The 16,827-nt window shown below is 40.6% G+C and overlaps 1 protein-coding gene and 1 pseudogene across 1 annotated transcript in view; one reads left to right on the top strand and one right to left on the bottom strand.

Annotated features, from left to right (window-relative positions):
• The first annotated feature begins 470 nt into the window (after window positions 1-470).
• On the top strand, window positions 471-2,939 carry LOC123648160 (annotated as a pseudogene).
• An 11,332-nt stretch (window positions 2,940-14,271) lies between these two features.
• Window positions 14,272-16,827, bottom strand: part of FCHO2 (FCH and mu domain containing endocytic adaptor 2) — a 107,284-nt gene continuing 104,728 nt past the window's right edge. Inside the window, exon 26 of the mRNA XM_045565609.1 lies at window positions 14,272-16,733. Coding sequence (XP_045421565.1) covers window positions 16,711-16,733 — 23 coding nt within the window. The 3' untranslated portion in view covers window positions 14,272-16,710. The remainder of the gene's footprint in view (window positions 16,734-16,827) is intronic.

The raw sequence follows: 16,827 nt of genomic DNA, 5'->3' as shown, positions 1-16,827 counted from the left end.
CCTGATGTTTCCTAAGACCCTACTGGGCCTTGTTTGTAGGAATTTGCTCTCAAGTGCTTGGTCCTCGGTCCATGTTTCAACAAATATTTCCAGGACCCCCAGTGACTCCTCTGAACCCACCTGGGCCCCAACGAGCTATAAAACCCAGCAAAGGGTGCTGCCGGCCCTTCTGGGGTATTTTCCTCCTCCCCAACCCCTATGTTGGATTTAGACCCAGGGCTCTGAGAGACATGTTGGGGAGGCAGCGGGTGTTGACTGACTTGGCAAGCTTAAGGGTCTAGATTGGCCCCCTTAGCTGACCCCCAGCACAAAAGCTAATCTTTTGCAGAGTCATTCTGTGGCCTAGGATGGCTGTCGATTTTGCACAGTTAATAACAGCTCAGCCTGCGTGCTGCTAGCCTGAGCCGGGGGTGTGGAATGCAAGGAGTTGTTTCGGGAAGAGTAAGAATTTGCCTGGAGCACAGGGCCTGATGGGGGATGCCTCTGTGCTGCCCCCTCACGGGAGGGAGAGAGACCCCTTCACGGTGGCTGCAGCGCCCCGGCAGCAGGCTAGGGGAGACCAGCGTGTTGACACTAAGAGCTCTGCGGAAACCGTGCCAGTGCTCTCCTGGCGTCCCGTGTTGCTCCATCAAACACCCACTGCTGACTGGATCCCAAAGAATGAATATTTCTCCCGAGCATGTGAAAATGGGATGAATTAAACTGAGTCTAGACTCTGGCTTTGCCACTGGTTAGCTGTGTGACCTCGGCCAAGCAAACCTCTCTGTGCCTCAGTGTCCTCATCCATAACATGGGAATAAGCAGATCTACCTCAAAGGATGTCTTGCGTGCAGAGTAAATATCTGGTACATGGAGGGCCATCAATAAATGTATTTCTCCTTTTCCCTGAGCTGCCTCCTTTCAACCTTGTCCACCGGTTGTCGTGGCCTTTGGTGCAGTGGCGACGGCTCCTATTCCTGCCCAGCTCTCGCGTCTCCTTCCCTTCCCACCAGACCCTGGAGTTTGCGCACCATGGCTTTGGTCACTGAGCCAAGAATGCATTCTGTGTTGTTCTTGCTGCCCGGTACGCCAGTGCTTCCTCCATGGATTTGAAAGACATGTGGGCTGACCTGGTACTTAAGGAGGAGGCCAAAATTAAGACCTTCAGACAGCAACATGGCAAGACAGTGGTGGGACAAATCACTGTGGACATGATGTATGGTGGCATGAGAGGCATGAAGGGACCGGTGTATGAAACATCAGTCCTTGATCCTGATGAGGGTGTCCGTTTCGGAGGATTTAGTATCCCTGAATGCCAGAAACTGCTGCCCAGTACTAAGGGTGGGGAAGGACCTTTGCCTGAGGGCTTATTTTGGCTGCTGGTAACTGGACCGATCCCAACAGAGGAACAGGTATCTTGGCTCTCAAAAGAGTGGGCAAAGAGGGCACCATGCTGGACAACTTTCCCCCCAGTCTACACCCCATGTCTCAGCTCAGTGCAGCCATCACAGCCCTCAGCAGTAAAAGTAACTTTGCCCGAGCATGTGCAGAGCAAATCAACTGACCCAAATACTGGGAGTTGACTTATGAAGTCTCCATGGATCTGATCGCAAAGCTACCTTGAGTTGCAGCAAAGATCCACCAGAATCTCTACCAGGAGGGCAGCAGTATTGGGGCCATTGACTCTAAGCTGGCCTGGTCCCACAAATTCACCAACATGTTAGGCTATACTGATGCAGAGTTCACTGAGCTCATGCGCCTGTACCTCACTATCCACAGTGACCATGCGGGCAGCAGTGTAAGTGCCCATACCAGCCACTTGGTGGGCAGTGCCCTTTCAGACCCTTACCTGTCCTCTGCAGTGGCCATGACGGGCTGGCAGGGCCTTGACATGGACTGGCAAATCAGGAAGTGCTTGCTTGGCTAACACAATAGCAGAAAGGAAGCTGGCAAAGAGGTATCAGAGGTATCAGATGAGAAGTTACAAGACTACATGCGGAATGCACTCAACTCAGGACAGGTTGTTCCAGGCTGTGGTCATGCAGTACTAAGGAAGACTGATCCACGATACACCTGCCAGTGAGAGTTTGCTCTGAAACATCTGCCTAATGACCCCATGTTTAAGCTGGTTGCTCAACTATACAAGATTGTGCCCAATAACCTCTTAGAACGGGGCAAGGGCAAGAATCCCTGGCCCAGCGTAGATGCTCCAGTGGGGTGCTGCCCCAGTACTACGGCATGACAGAGACGAATTACTACACGGTCTTGTCCGGGTGTCACAGGCCCTGGGTGCACTGGCACAGCTCCTCTGGAGCCGGCCCTAGGCTTCCCTCTAGAGACGCCCAAGTCCATGCGCACAGATGGGCTGATGAAGTCTGTGGACTCTAAGTCAGGGAAAACTGGAGACTGGGAGGAAACTGACTACCAGAAAGTAAGGAAGCTTAAAAAATATATATATATGTATACTTTTGTTTCAGGAGGTCCTTAAAGACTTAAGATTAAATTGTATCTAAGGCACTATTCATATGATTGAGGTTAAAATATAAATTATAACTTTAAAAGATGAAAAAAAAAATAAATGTATTTCTCTCTAACTACTGCTCACACAGCTACTCACCTCATCTTCCACCTGAGGCTTCTCCCATGACCTTCAGGAAGGTTTTGCTGACGAATCCACGGAGACTGGGAAGAGCAGGCGGAGGAGGGAGATCAGGATGCTCACTGAGCAATGTGCGGTTCCCTTGGCTTCTAACGCCCAGGCTGCGGCTCATCTCTCACGCATTTCTAGGGTCCTCGAAGGTGTGCATCACATGATCTTGGAAACCAGCCAGTCCCAATGGTCACCCTGTGCTATCTGTCCTGTTGTGCTACCTTTGTTTGGCTGGTGTCTGCAGCCTCCAAAGCTTCTGGAATGTGCCTTGCTGTTGCTGCTGCTGCTGTGCCTGGACGGACATGTGTAGGCTGGCAATGGTGACCCCCTCCAGCCAATCAGTGGTCAGGGTTCAGGGTTCTACCTGCCTCACACCTCCCGGGCCCGTCTGGAGTCTAAGCCCAATCGCGACACCCTTAGTTCTGGCCCCTCCACGTCCTGATTGCCATGATCCCAAGAAGGATTCACGTTGGCTTACAGTGCTCTAAATGTATAGTGAGGTGAAATAAATATGGGAATAAATGATAAAAAGAAAGAAATTGTAAAAAAGAAAGGAAAAAAAGTAAGGAAAGATTGGCTGTATTTTCCATCTCCTTCCAACAGCGTGTTGGTGACGTGCAGGGCGGTGCGATCCTTCTGATGTCATCCGTACACGTAACTTACCTGTTTTAGGATCAGATGTGGAAACCGGTCTGAGACGCTTGGAGAAGGCTGTCAACATGGTCTGACCCGGAAACCCAGAAGGAGGCCACCTGACTGTTCCGAGCTGCTGTGTGGGGGACATGCCACCTGGCCGGGGGCTGGTGGGCAGGGGTCTTCCCGGTGGGGCTGGGCACCTCCTCACAGTCACACACTTGAACCCTGGCTTCTCCCGAAACAACTTCTGGGCTAAAAAATTAAGCAGTATGATTCTGAACACCTGAGAGCTGGGAGTCTTTGCTAAATTAAAAGGCAGTTTGGCAGAAAGCCACCTCCTGAATGCCCCAGATTTTAACAAAAGGCCCTTTGTGGAAGCCACAGAAGGCAGGTAAGGCCAGGGCTTGAGGGTGTGCTGATTCAGAAAGAAGGGAGAAACCTGCTCGTTAGGGCTTTTTCTTTTTACCCTGCCTCCTAAGGTGTTGAAAGGATTAAACGAGCACAGAGAGAAAGACCTGCTGTAATTTTCCTTTGGATGTAATTCCAGAAGAAATATTTTCTCTTAAATAATAATAATAGCCAACCCCTACATAAAACCTGCTTTGTGTTTTTGGGGATTTGCAACTGTATTAACTCCTTTGCATTTTGTAGCAGCCCTAGGAAGTGGGCACTGCTGCAGCCGGTTGTGCAGGTGCACAGAGTGGGTGAGCGCCTCCTCCCTCTCCCTGCCCCCAACTGGGAGCCTGGAGGGGAAGCACCCTTCTCCTCTCTGAAGCAGGCCTGAGCGCTCTGCAACTGCACCCTTGTTCATTCTTCCTGGAAGGTAGTTATAGCTATCATTCAGTGTCAGTTTTGAGTCATTCAAGGGCAGGCCAACAAACTCCCATTCAGCCTTTACATCTCTGATTAAATGCCATTTCCCCAGGGAGGCTGAGTCTGGCTCCCCATGCTGCCTTGTTATTTTCAGAGTACCTGGTGTTTTTCATTCAGGGCACTTGCCACAGCACATTTATTCATTATCCCTTTCAGACCACTTCTCCCCACCCTTTGCTGTTTAAACCATGTGTCACTCTCTGCCCTTCCTGTCGCTCTCGTCGTTGGCTTCCCAGATCTCCTGTGGTTTAGCTCAGGCTTGGGCACCTGGTGCTCACCTCTCTACCACTTCAAATCCTGCCTTAATCCTGTATGACGCTTTTAACCCCCACTTGGATGACTGCTATAGTTTGGATGTTTGACCCTCCAAATCTCATGTTGAAATTTGATCCCAGTGTTGGAGGTGGGGCCTAATGGGAGGTGTTGGGTCATGGGGGTAGATCCCTCATGAATAAATTAATGCCCTCCCTGGGAGGGGGTGAGTGAGTTCTTGCTCTGTTAGTTCCCATGAGAGCTGGTTGTTATAAAGAGGCTGGCGTCTCTCTCCTCTCTCTCTTGCCTCCTCTCTCGCCATGTGATCTCTGCCTACCCCTGCTCCCCTTCGTCTTCTGCCAAGGATGGAAGCAGCCTGAAGTCCTCACCAGAAGTAGATGTTGGTGCTGTGCTTCTTGTACACCCTGCAGAACCCTAAGCCACATAGAGCAGTTTTTGTGTATTATTGAAGTCAAACTCACATAAATTCAAATTAGAGCATTATAACTTTAGGATATTAAATGTAATCCCCATAGTAACCACAAAGAAAATTATATTCTAGTTATAGAATATACACTAGAGGAAATGAGAAAGGAATTTAAACCGTTCTATTAAGAAAAACAACAACTAAGCACAAAAGAAGACAGTATTGCAGGAAATGAGGGACAAAAAAGCTACAAGGCACATAGAAAACAAATAGGAACATGACAGAAGTCCCTCCTTATCAATAATTACTTTAAACGTAAATGGACTAAACTCTCTAATCAAAAGACAGATTGGCAGATAGATTTTTTAAAAACATGATCCAACTATGTGCTGTCTACAAGAGACTCACTTTATATCCAAAGACACAAATACATTAAAAGTAAAAGGATGGAGTGAGAGGGGGTGGAGTGAGGGATGAACAATTAGGTAATGGGTACAATGTACACTATTTGGATGATGATTACACTAAAAGTCCAAACTTCACCACTATACACTATATCCATATCACAAAACTATACTTATGTCCCCTAGATCTGTTTTTAAAAATGTTTAAAATACCAGAAAGCAAAAAAAGTAAAAGGATTAAAAAAGATATTCTATGCAAATCAGATGATAGTTACTTAAAGCTTTTCCTCTAACATCAGGAATAAGAAGGAAACCTGCTTTCACCCCTTCTTTCTAACATAGCACCAGAAGTTCTAACCACAGCATTTAGGCAAGGAAAAAAGACATCCAAATTAGAAAGGAAGAAGTAAAATTCTCTATGTTTGCAAATTATAGGGTCTTATATATGAAAATTTTAGATCACACACACACACACACACACACACACACACACCTGTTAGAACTAATTAATGAATTCAGCAAAGGAGCAGGATCCAAAGTCAACACACAAAAATCAGTTGCATTTATATACACTAGGAATGAATAATTTGAAAAGGAAAATATGAAAACAATTCCATTTAGAATAGCATTGAAAAGAATAAAATACTTAGAAAGTAACTTAACCAAGAAGGTAAAAGACTTGTACAGTGAAAACTACAAAACATTGCTGAAAGAAAGTAAAGAAGGTATAAATAAATTGAAACACATCCCATGTCCACGGATTGGAAGGCTTAATTTTGTTAAGACATCAATACTACCCAAAGTGATCTACACTTCTGATGCAATTCCTATAAAAATCCCAATGATATTTTGTGGAGAAAGAGAAAAATTGATTCTAAAATTCATATGGGATCCCAGGGCATCCTGAATAGACAAAACAATTTTGAAAAAGAGGACCAAGCAAGAGCAAGAGCCCATCTTAAAAAAAAATGGAAAAATTAGCTGGGCATGGTGACATGTGCCTGTAGTCCCAACTACTTGGGAGGCTAAGGCAAGAGGATTGCTTGAACCCAGGAATTTGAGGTTGCAGACTGGATGAGACCCGACGAGGAAGAGGAGCCCAGATTGGATGAGGAAGCGGAGACAAGACCGGACAAGACTAGACAAGGAAGGAGACCAGACCAGAAGAGGAGACGAGACTAGACTAGGAAGAGGAGACCAGACTGGATGAGATCGGATGAGGAAGAGAACAGACTGGATGAGGAAGAGGAGACGAGGTTAGGGGATGGAGAGGACATGAGATTGTCTTTACTGGAGATGGGACTGAGCAGAATCATCAACTATAGTTAAACAGCAATAGCCTGAAACTGAAAACCCTTCCTTTAACAGTTCTGTATTTCTGCTTATAGTTTAACAAAGCAGCCAATAAAAATTGCAATAAAGCAACCAATAAAAATTGGTGCTTTAAGAGGGTAGTATGCCATTTTCCTTATTTGCTGGCATAGTAATAAACCTCCCTTTTCTTCTCACCAAACCACTTGTCCTAGTTCTTCTGATGCAGCCTCAGGGACAAGTGCCGAACTTCCAGTAACAAACATAGAAAAGGAATAGTAAAAGTACTGTAGAAACACCTGTACAGGGCACTTACCATGAATGAAGCTTGCCAGACTGGAAGTTGCTCTGGCTGAGTCAGTGAGTGAGTGGTGTGTGAATGTGAAAGCCTAAGACATTATTGTACACTGCTGTAGACTTTATAAGCACTGTACACTTAGGCTACACTAAATTTATAAAATAATATTCTTCTTTCTTTAATAATGAATTAGCCTTAGCTTACTTAACTTTTTAACTTTATAAACTTTTGCATTTTTATAACTTTTGACTCTTTTGTGGAAATGGCTTAAAATACACATTGTACAGCTGTACAGAAATATTTTCTTTCTTTATATCCTTATTCTACAAGTTTTTTCTATTTTTTTTTTACTTTTTACACTACTTTAAAAACTAAGACATAAACACACACATCAGCCTAGACTTACACATGGTCAGGATCATCAACATCACTATCTTCCACTCGAAGGTCTCAGGGAGCTGCATGTCCCTGGTTTGCAAACTGCTCTTAGAAATAAAGTCTCTCTTAATGAAATATTTCTTTCTCAGTAGTTTTGTTAACACCTAACTGACCTGGGTTATAGTTTAACCTAAGTAGCACATGCACAATATCGCACTTAGGATGCAGAATTTGAAAGCAAATAATAGGAATTTAACAGTATCAAATCACTGATATAGTTCTATCCCATTGGACATCTTTAAAAGGGATGGACATTTTGTTTTAAAATGTCAGTATTTACATGTCATAAATATAAGTCTTTTCTATTTAAATTTATGATGAAAATTTACATGTCAACTTTAAAAATGAGCAAAAGGATATGTAGTTTTAGAAAATTATTTTAGAGAACACCCAAAAGCTGGAAACTCACTCCACTCAGCAGGGCTCTCTTTGGGGATGGGGGAAGGCGTCTCTTTGGCCTTAATGCATCGTTGCACAGTGTCTTCCCAGAGCTCTCAGAGCTCTGCATGCCAAAGGATTAGGTGGAGCAGCCTTTACAACACAGCCAAGTTCCTGTGACAACTCCTAGGCAGAGGGAACTTCCTGGCTTTACAGTTTGTATCACTAGGAGGGACTCCTCAGGAGATCCTTCCAGAACAAAGAAGATCTGCTCCTGGGTGGCCTGGTTGCTCCACTTAAACTAAGAAGCACTGGTAACTTAAATAGTGGATTCTCTCTTTTTAAAAATTTAGGTTTTCTTTACCAGCTCCTCCCCAACCAATACCATTCTACTTTTTTTTTTTAAAAAAAATTTGTGTGCCTTATTAGACTCTAAGAACCATGACAGCGGATACATGTCTAATTCGTTTACCACCATATCCCCTGTGCCTAGTAAAGTACCTGGCTGGCCCATGTAGATGCTCAATAAATGTTTGCTGGGTGAAGGATGACATGAGAAGAGATGCTACCAGTAAGATGAGATGAGAGAGAAACTAAACAGACCCAGCCCTCTGTGTCAAAGCTGGATGGAAGAGAAACTAGGCTAGTAGTCATCCAAGGTGTAGAGGGCTTGAGGGAACTGGACAAAAATGGAAGACAGAAGACACAGGCCAGCCAGGCTGGGATCCAAGTAGAGTAAGTCATGGGTCCTGGGAATTCATAAGGCTGAGCCCAGATATAAATTTACATGACTGACATAATTTCATTCTACTTGTCCCTAGTTGCTGTGCAAGGCTTCAACCATTCCTTACAAAGAAGTCCTTCTATTCCTCTCCTTAGCTCTGGCAGTTCATCTTTTATTTCCTAATTTCTTGCTATTTTTACCATAAGCTCTTGCATGTCTTCTTTGTGTTCTTGTTTTATGGAAGTAATTCCTTCATTATAATTTTAAATTCCTAATTTTATATTTGGTCTCATTTTTCATCTGCTCCATGGAAACATATTTCTGGTGAGTATACTTCATCTGCCATTTGTTTTTCCTGTCATGTTTCTCAATCTTTTGTCCTCTCTCCTTTTTGTTTAACTATTACTATACAAATATTTTAAATTATTACTCTTCTTCGGGTAATTTGAGTACTTCATGGGCAAGATTTTTTTAGGAGTTATATGTGGGGAGAGGACAGGTGTATGTTCTAGGACATACAAGAATTCTCCTATGACACTAGGTTAGGTGTGTGTTACTTCTTTTAGGCTTTACTTCTTCCAAGCCACCCAAGATAGCAACTATAGAGTTCCTCAGTAGACTTTTCCCTGCAAATGTGGCTTGTATATGTGATTCCGCATTTGATCCTTCTTCCCTTGCCATTATCTTGGAGACAAATCAGATGGAGAGAAACTTGTTCTTATTGCTTTAAAGATTTTTGGGCCAGGTTCAGTGGCTCACACCTGTAATCCTAGCACCCTGGGAGGCCAAACTGGGAGGATCACTTGAGGTCAGGAGTTTGAGACTAGCCTGAGCAACAGCAAGATCCCATCTCTACTTAAAAAATGGAATTAGCTGGGCAACTAAAAATAGAAAAAAAAAATTAGCCGGGTATGGTGGCGTACCTGTAGTCCCAGGTCCTCGGGAAGCTGAGGCAGGAGGACTGCTTGAGCCCAGGAATTTGCGATTGCTGTGAGCTAGGCTGATGCTACGGCACTCTAGCCCAGGTGACAGAGTGAGACTCTAAATAAATAAATAATTTTGGTTTTGCTCCTCAGAATAGCCACCTATTTTTGGAGAACCATGTATTATCAACTTTATTTGGGATCTGCACCTACATTCCCAAAGGCACCCTTCTCATTTGAGATGTTTGCTTTCACTTGCTAAGGTGACAGGGAAGAGCTAACCTTCACTCACTTCAGCCTACGGGAATACTTTCAGGATATTCTCATGTTCTGTTGATTATCATTGTGCTCACAGTCCTTCATTATGTTTTGTGATTTTCAGTTACAAATGTTCTCTAGCTTTGTCAAGAAAAAAATCTGCATTTGTTTCTCATAGTTGTCACTGTTTGGAAAAATTTTTGAAGAAGAGAAGAGGACAGTATTATTTTTATTCTATTTTAAAATAGGAATCTCCTCAGGTAGGATTTTGAATGTTAGCAACGGAGGAGAGGGAAAAAGGCAGACATTCCAGGTAGAGTGAGATAACTTACTGGGCAAGGGTCAGAGCTTTGAAGAGTGCTTTGGAATTAATAATTAGACTGGTTTAGGCTAAAGTATTGGATGAGGTCAGGGGAAATGCGAGAAATTTACTCGGAAAAGTCAGACGGATGATATTCTGGAAATTCTTCAGTACCAGATTGCGGGGTTTTTACCCAATTCTAAAAGCAAAAGAGAGCTTTTGGAAGTTTTTGAGCAAAGAGTTAGCAAGGTCATAGACTGTATGTTTCTGCAGTCCACAAAAAAACAGAGGAACTGACAGCCCCAGACCCTGCAGTCCCCCAGACATCAACTATCAACTTCTCTGCAGATAGGGTCTCTGGATGCTGTGCTGTGTCCACAGCTGCCCATTGCCTCTGGGAATCTGTAGTACTCCTGATCAGCTTCTGCTGGCTCAGCTAGGAGACTTGACCAGGTAGAAATTATAATGGCTTCAGCTAAGAACATACTCTGCTGATAGGCTGGGTATGTGTCTATCAGAGGCTGCTATCTCACTGGTCTGGACACAGAAAAATAAAATCAGCTCATGTTTCTGATATTCCTGCCTAGCCAACTGTGCAGTTTACGACTCCAACCAGGAGGGCTGAAAGATGGAAAAAAGCATCTTGGAAATAATTTTTATAGCTTCACCACAGATCATTAGCAAACTTGACTTCCCATTACAAACTCCAGAGTTGTAATGAGTTTTATTTCCATTCAATCTTGAACTATCATTTAAAAAAATGTATCTTTCCCCATACTCTTTGTAATCAGACTTATTTCTCTTGAAACCCAAGAACTGAAAGATACCTGAGAAAAGTATCGACTTACAACACAAACCATAAAGGAATATAAATACAACCACAGTAAAAGAGAATGTGTGTGTGTGTGTGCCATCTATCTATCTATACACACATACATGAGGTGGGGTCCTCATCATGTAAATTTTTAGAGATACAGTAGCTGGGACATTAGGTCAGTCCCAAGCTAGTCATGCCTCTAACCTGCAAGGCTGCTTCCTCGCACTACCTCTACAAACACTTCCCTAGGACAGGAGATTCATAAGAGGTATGTCTGTACAATTTAGCACTTTAGAACCAATTTTACATTTAGCACTAACCATACAAGGCAAGCTAAGGTGATCACATATCCAAATTGGGAATAACCCAACAATAGTCCCGCCCCTCAGAACTGACCAGTTCCTAACTCTTACCAACCACAGCTAGGATGATGAGGGGTGAGGGCTGCCATATTTCTTCATCAAATAGCCATTTTGCTAAGTAGTCATTTCCCATTTAAAAGATGACCTTCAACTATATCCAATAACAGTGGGCTATGTCCTTAAAATTCATGACTGAGAGAGATTTGTTAACAAGTTTACATTTCTAGAACCACAAGGGCATAGTCAAATAGCAGAGTGTCCATGTTGCCTTAGCTCTTGGACAAGGAAGTAGCTTTTGTTTTTGTTTTTTTTTTTTACTGTCGAAAGGAGTAACAATGAGTGGTAGATTTAAAGTTGCAAATTAACAGAGGATTATAAAAGGCCTACCTAGCTTTTTATAAGGCAGAACATGCTTATGCAATAGTTTGATATAAGTATTTTCGGTTAAAAATCTCCACAGGGCAGTGCTGTGGTACCTATCATCTGTAAAACTTTGGTACTGAAGAGGCAGAAGCTTATCTATGAGAGTCAGTCCCACTGGCTGACCAGCAAGTTAACACCTCATTAGGGAAAACATATTCTGCAGGGTTTCTTTGGGGAAGCTGACCTCAGAGGCATTGATGATATAGCAGATATCTAGGTATTTTTCCTTGACTGCTCTAAGCAATTCTAGGTGATGCAGAAGTTTTACAGTTATACACAGGAAAAAAACTAACAAACACCAGTTGACATTTCAAGGACTTTTATAGCAAAGTAGATAATATCTGGAAAATTTATTGAAGCCATATAAAATATGCATGCTTTAGAATGTTTGACAGGGTATGGTATTACTTCTGGTTAATTACTGAACCTGAAAATATTCATATTTAAAAATTCCCACATAATATGTGTTGTCCAAAGATTTCAGAAAGTACAAACAAAAGTATGTCTTATTATCTTCCTTCTGCCTACAAATCGAATTTCTATTACTAGTTATCAGTAATCCTCAATGTTTTACATATTTCATACAACTTGTTTTCTTTTAGGAGAAAAAAAAATCTGTTCATACATATTAATTCAGTTTGTAACGCCCTCTTAAAGAAGCTGTGCTTTCACATTTGACTTCCAATATCTAAACTTCTGAAAAACTGGTCTGGAAAGAGGTCATTACTTATCATCATTACTTTGTGGATATGTGAAAAGTATAAGTTTTGAGTCGCTCGCTGACTTCCATCCCAATGAGCTGGCACCTTGAGGGGATTCTGCCTAATCTCTGACTGAGGAACTGCCTGGGGTCAAAGACCCCCCCCCACCACTAAATATTGTGGGTCCCATCAACTGGGATCACAAGGCAGTTGCAATTTTGCACTGAACAGGATTCTGTTTCTGATTCTGATGTATACAGTCAATCACCAAGAAGCTTAAGGACCACCTTACCTCAAGTAGCAACTGCCATCTGGGCACTCTGGTCACCTGCCACTCTGAAATATGCTTAAACCATGCAAATTAGCATGAAGATGGTTTCAAAGTATGCCTCTCATACTTTCTGAAAATGTTGAAATCTGTTCAACAAGTTTCCCAACTAATGGAAGCATTTCATTGACAGAAGGTAGAAAACCAAATAACCTAATCTTTGTTGCAGGCTCATCACTGGGTTTAAACCATTCTTAGTTTTGTTTTCTGTTACTTGAAGTTAAAAACATTACTGACGGGAAAAACACTGCATGCTAAGCAGTGGTTTTTGAGTTATCAGAAACATTCAGAAACAATCATTAGAAGTATGTAAATGGATATATTTTAAAATAGGGATAAAATATCTACATATAGCAAGAGATCATGAAAAAAACCTCTTGTACTAAGAACCACAGACACCATTAAATGCACATTTAGCAAAAAGGGGTAAGAGAAAGTAACAAAATGGAGAAGGGGTGGGTTCGTGGCAGAGGACTACTCTATCCAAACCTTGTTTTCTTTTCTTTCTGGGCACACAACCAAACTACATTTCCCATCTTTCCTTGCAGTTGGTGGAGCCACAAGATCAAGTTCTGGCTCATGGAATGTGGCAGAAGTGATGATGCCAACTCTGGGCATGGCCCTTAAAACTCCCGTGCAATCTTTGCTCTTTCCCCATCTGTAGGCCAAGTGGAGATTTGAGCAGAATCAAAAAATGGAAGGAACCTGGGTCCCTGAATTACTATATGGAGTACTATCTGGAGCAGAGCTCCTCCTCAAACCTACTTAGGACTATAAAGTGAACAACCTAGTGCTAGTGTAGCCCTAGAGATTGTAGGGTTGTTTATTATAGCAGCAAGCATCATTTAGTCTAACAGAGGTGGGAATGAAGGGAAAAAGAGAAAACAAAGGACAAAATGATGGGCATATGGTATAAATGGCAAGAGTGCTGCTGTCTGGTCTTTCCACAGATTACCTAACTCTGACCCAGATAAACTAAACTGTTCCTTTTTATGACATACATTTGGCATAATTTTCAATATTCAGGATACATTCTTTCTTTTCTCATTTCCTTCTTTTGCCCCCTCTTAAATCTATTGTGTTTTGAAAGGTTTGATGTTCCTAACTCTTTAGAACATTATGATTTTTAGACTGTGTTCCTGAGCAACTGGTCAGGAGGAAAGTCTTTGTTAAAACTTAACATCAGGCCGGGCGCAGTGGCTCACGCCTGTAATCCTAGCTCTGGGAGGCCGAGGCGGGTGGATCGCTCGAGGTCAGGAGTTCGAGACCAGCCTGAGCAAGAGTGAGACCCCGTCTCTACTAAAAATAGAAAGAAATTATCTGGCCAACTAAAAATATATATACAAAAAAATTAGCCGGGCATGGTGGCTCATGCCTGTAGTCCCAGCTACTCGGGAGGCTGAGGCAGTAGGATCGCTTAAGCCCAGGAGTCTGAGGTTGCTGTGAGCTAGGCTGATGCCACAGCACTCACTCTAGCCCGGGCAACAAAGTGAGACTCTGTCTCAAAAAAAAAAAAAAATAAATAAAACTTAACATCAATTTAAATATATTTTAAAACATACTGAAAACAATTTTATTAAACAATTTTGGCATTTTGGAGATATACTCCAAATAAAGTTTTCTGTATGACCAATGAAAACTAAATAACAGTTCAATCTGTATGCCTGTTCAAATAGTGGTACAGAGTTTAAAACTAATTACTCATTCCTTGCCCAGCTTGCCTTGTCCTAACATCTATGATATAGCTATTACTATCAATAGGGGTACAAAGACACATAAACCAACTGATAAATTATATATTACATGTTTATTAAGGGCACAACTTTTATGTAAAATTTATATTTTATGAAAAAAATCAAAAATATTTACAAAATTTTGCAAGATAGATGTGCATCGTTCTAATTACAACCCAAAGTAGTACATAACAACCCTTAAAAACTCACATTTGTTAGAGCTGTGTTTACAAATTCTTGGTTAAAGAGGCAGCTACAAAGTTTAAAACTATATATAAGCAAGAACCAGCTTGCTAGATACATTTCCCATTGAATCTACTGGTCTTTCTTATGCCATTAGTGGATTTTTAAATGAAAAAAAATCAATATAAACTCATATGGCTTCAAAATTGTAACCTGTATCCAATACAAATTTATATATCAACACTTGGTATGAAGACTGTGGTAATTAAGAAAGTGCGGAAGTTTAACCATTTCACTAATTTGTAGATTTTTAGGTAATACCTGATTAAAAACAAACATGGTGAATATAAGTGTCTGATTTCCAATAATAAAATATTAACTGCCCAATAAAAACAGTTTGATTGAAAAGTAGATTACAGTTAAAATTCCAGGAAGGGACTGTAACTGACATTTAAAAGAATACAACATAAGAGTCAGAAATTCTAATTTTGCTCACTATTTAGTAATGATTAACATTTTAGCAAACTGTCTTATGTGTCGCTTTAGTCAAGTCTAAATTTAGAATTGGGCTAACACTGAATATATAAAAAAGCACATACTGTGTTAAAGATTGCTAAAGAGTGGATTTTCTGCTGTATTTAGTATAGCAAGTTGTTACATAAATGTCTAGTATTAATAGGGGTTTTATTTTCTGTAAAGCTTAACAGAATAATTAGTGGTTTTATATAAATTATCACATATAACACAATTTACCACTTCTATGCAAAATAAAGGACACTGGTATTTATCATTATAAATAAAATTCCCATTTGTAAATTATGAAACTTTGTCCAAAATATTTCATTTCTTTGATTAATCAGGATTTGCTAGAAAGTTAGGTTTTTTACTATCTAGGATTAGTAGTTTAAGAAATGCTTAACTCAATCTTTCACTTCAAATAATTTCCCTATTTTTACCAGATGGGAATTAAACAAGAATAAAAATGTATAAGTTAGCAATTTTCCAAATTGTTGAAATAAAAACAAATGGCAGTGCTTTTTCCTCTGTTGCCAAAATTCATTTTTTCTATTCCTCACAAAATATACTCATGTTCACGATATAATCAGTAAATAAATGTGTCAATTTTCAATAAGGAGTCAAGGGAAATACTAAATTGAGAGTTAAAATATGAATTACCAATTTATCATTATTGTTTTTCAGAATTCATCTGTTTTAAAATTCGCATACTTTTGATGAGGTTCATGTTGAATATCTGAAGGTAATTTCTTCCCCTGTAAACACATACCATTAGGTTTATTTCTCTTGCTAATGACTACAGTGTATCACCAAAGAAGTGAGCCAGGGTTCTTAAGTATAAGTTATCCTTTAGTTACTATGAATTCCCTTCCCAAATGCAGGCCAAAAATATTTACAAAAATTGTAAATATCTTATAAAAATGCTTGACCACCATAAGATTCTAAATAGAAGATCCAGACTGTGAGGAAAAAAGTGAGGCACATTAATGAACACAAACTGGATAGGCACATTTCTGGGTTTTGTTATTGTTTTAAAAGGCACACATTATGCAATTCATATAAAAATAAATTAAATCTATAGCATTAATTCATCAAAACAATCACAACTTCTATAAAGTTAACTAACTGCAGAAGTAAATTTCTCTGCTGTCTTTTGCAAGCTTATTTTAAAACACATTGCACTTAAAAATTTTAAAATATCATATAAAACACCATTTACACTTTATTAATATATTTATGAGAATCAAATTATAGATTTTTTGCATACAACTTGGACTCTGGTCTGATCACTTTATGGCACAAAACTCAATTTGATTGAGTGTTCTGAGTTTAACATTATCCAAAACTTAGAATTCATGTTCTGTTCTTATCCATTCAATAGCAAACTTATAAAATTTCAAAGCTAACTCTAACTCTCAAAATTTATGGAAAGCTAAATTATTTTGTGTTTGTTCTCTGAAATTTTAGGCCTGATATTACCCTATAACCCCTTTTTCAACATAGACATTGGCGATATTACAAATTCTGGTCTATGAAAACTTCATTTTTACTGAGAATCTGAATAATGTGCTTCCTGAATATTGCAGTTGATCATTTACAGCATAGAAAATCATTTCAGTGCTATTTTCTTCCAATGACTCACTTTAAAAGTGCAATTTAATGTTTGTAGTCAGTTCTCAAGTAAGTCTAAGTTTGAAAAACATCATACAAGTTAGAAGAGTGTTTGGAAAGAACAGATAATGCAGAATGGCAAGTTTGTACTCCTCCCTTGGGCCAAACCACTTTCCCAGGTCCGTCAACAATCCGCCAGGTATCGTCCTGAAAAACACCAAGCAGACCTTTGCAATTACAACTTCAAATGCACTCACAGGTGGACATTTTCACTGTGGCTATCGATACAAAATGCTAGCTC

This window comes from Lemur catta, chromosome 12 (genome assembly GCF_020740605.2).
Source record: "Lemur catta isolate mLemCat1 chromosome 12, mLemCat1.pri, whole genome shotgun sequence".
In the NCBI taxonomy this organism is placed as follows: domain Eukaryota; kingdom Metazoa; phylum Chordata; class Mammalia; order Primates; family Lemuridae; genus Lemur; species Lemur catta.
The sequence above is the reverse complement of the archived record's forward strand: the minus strand, read 5'-3'. Positions and strand labels throughout refer to the sequence as shown.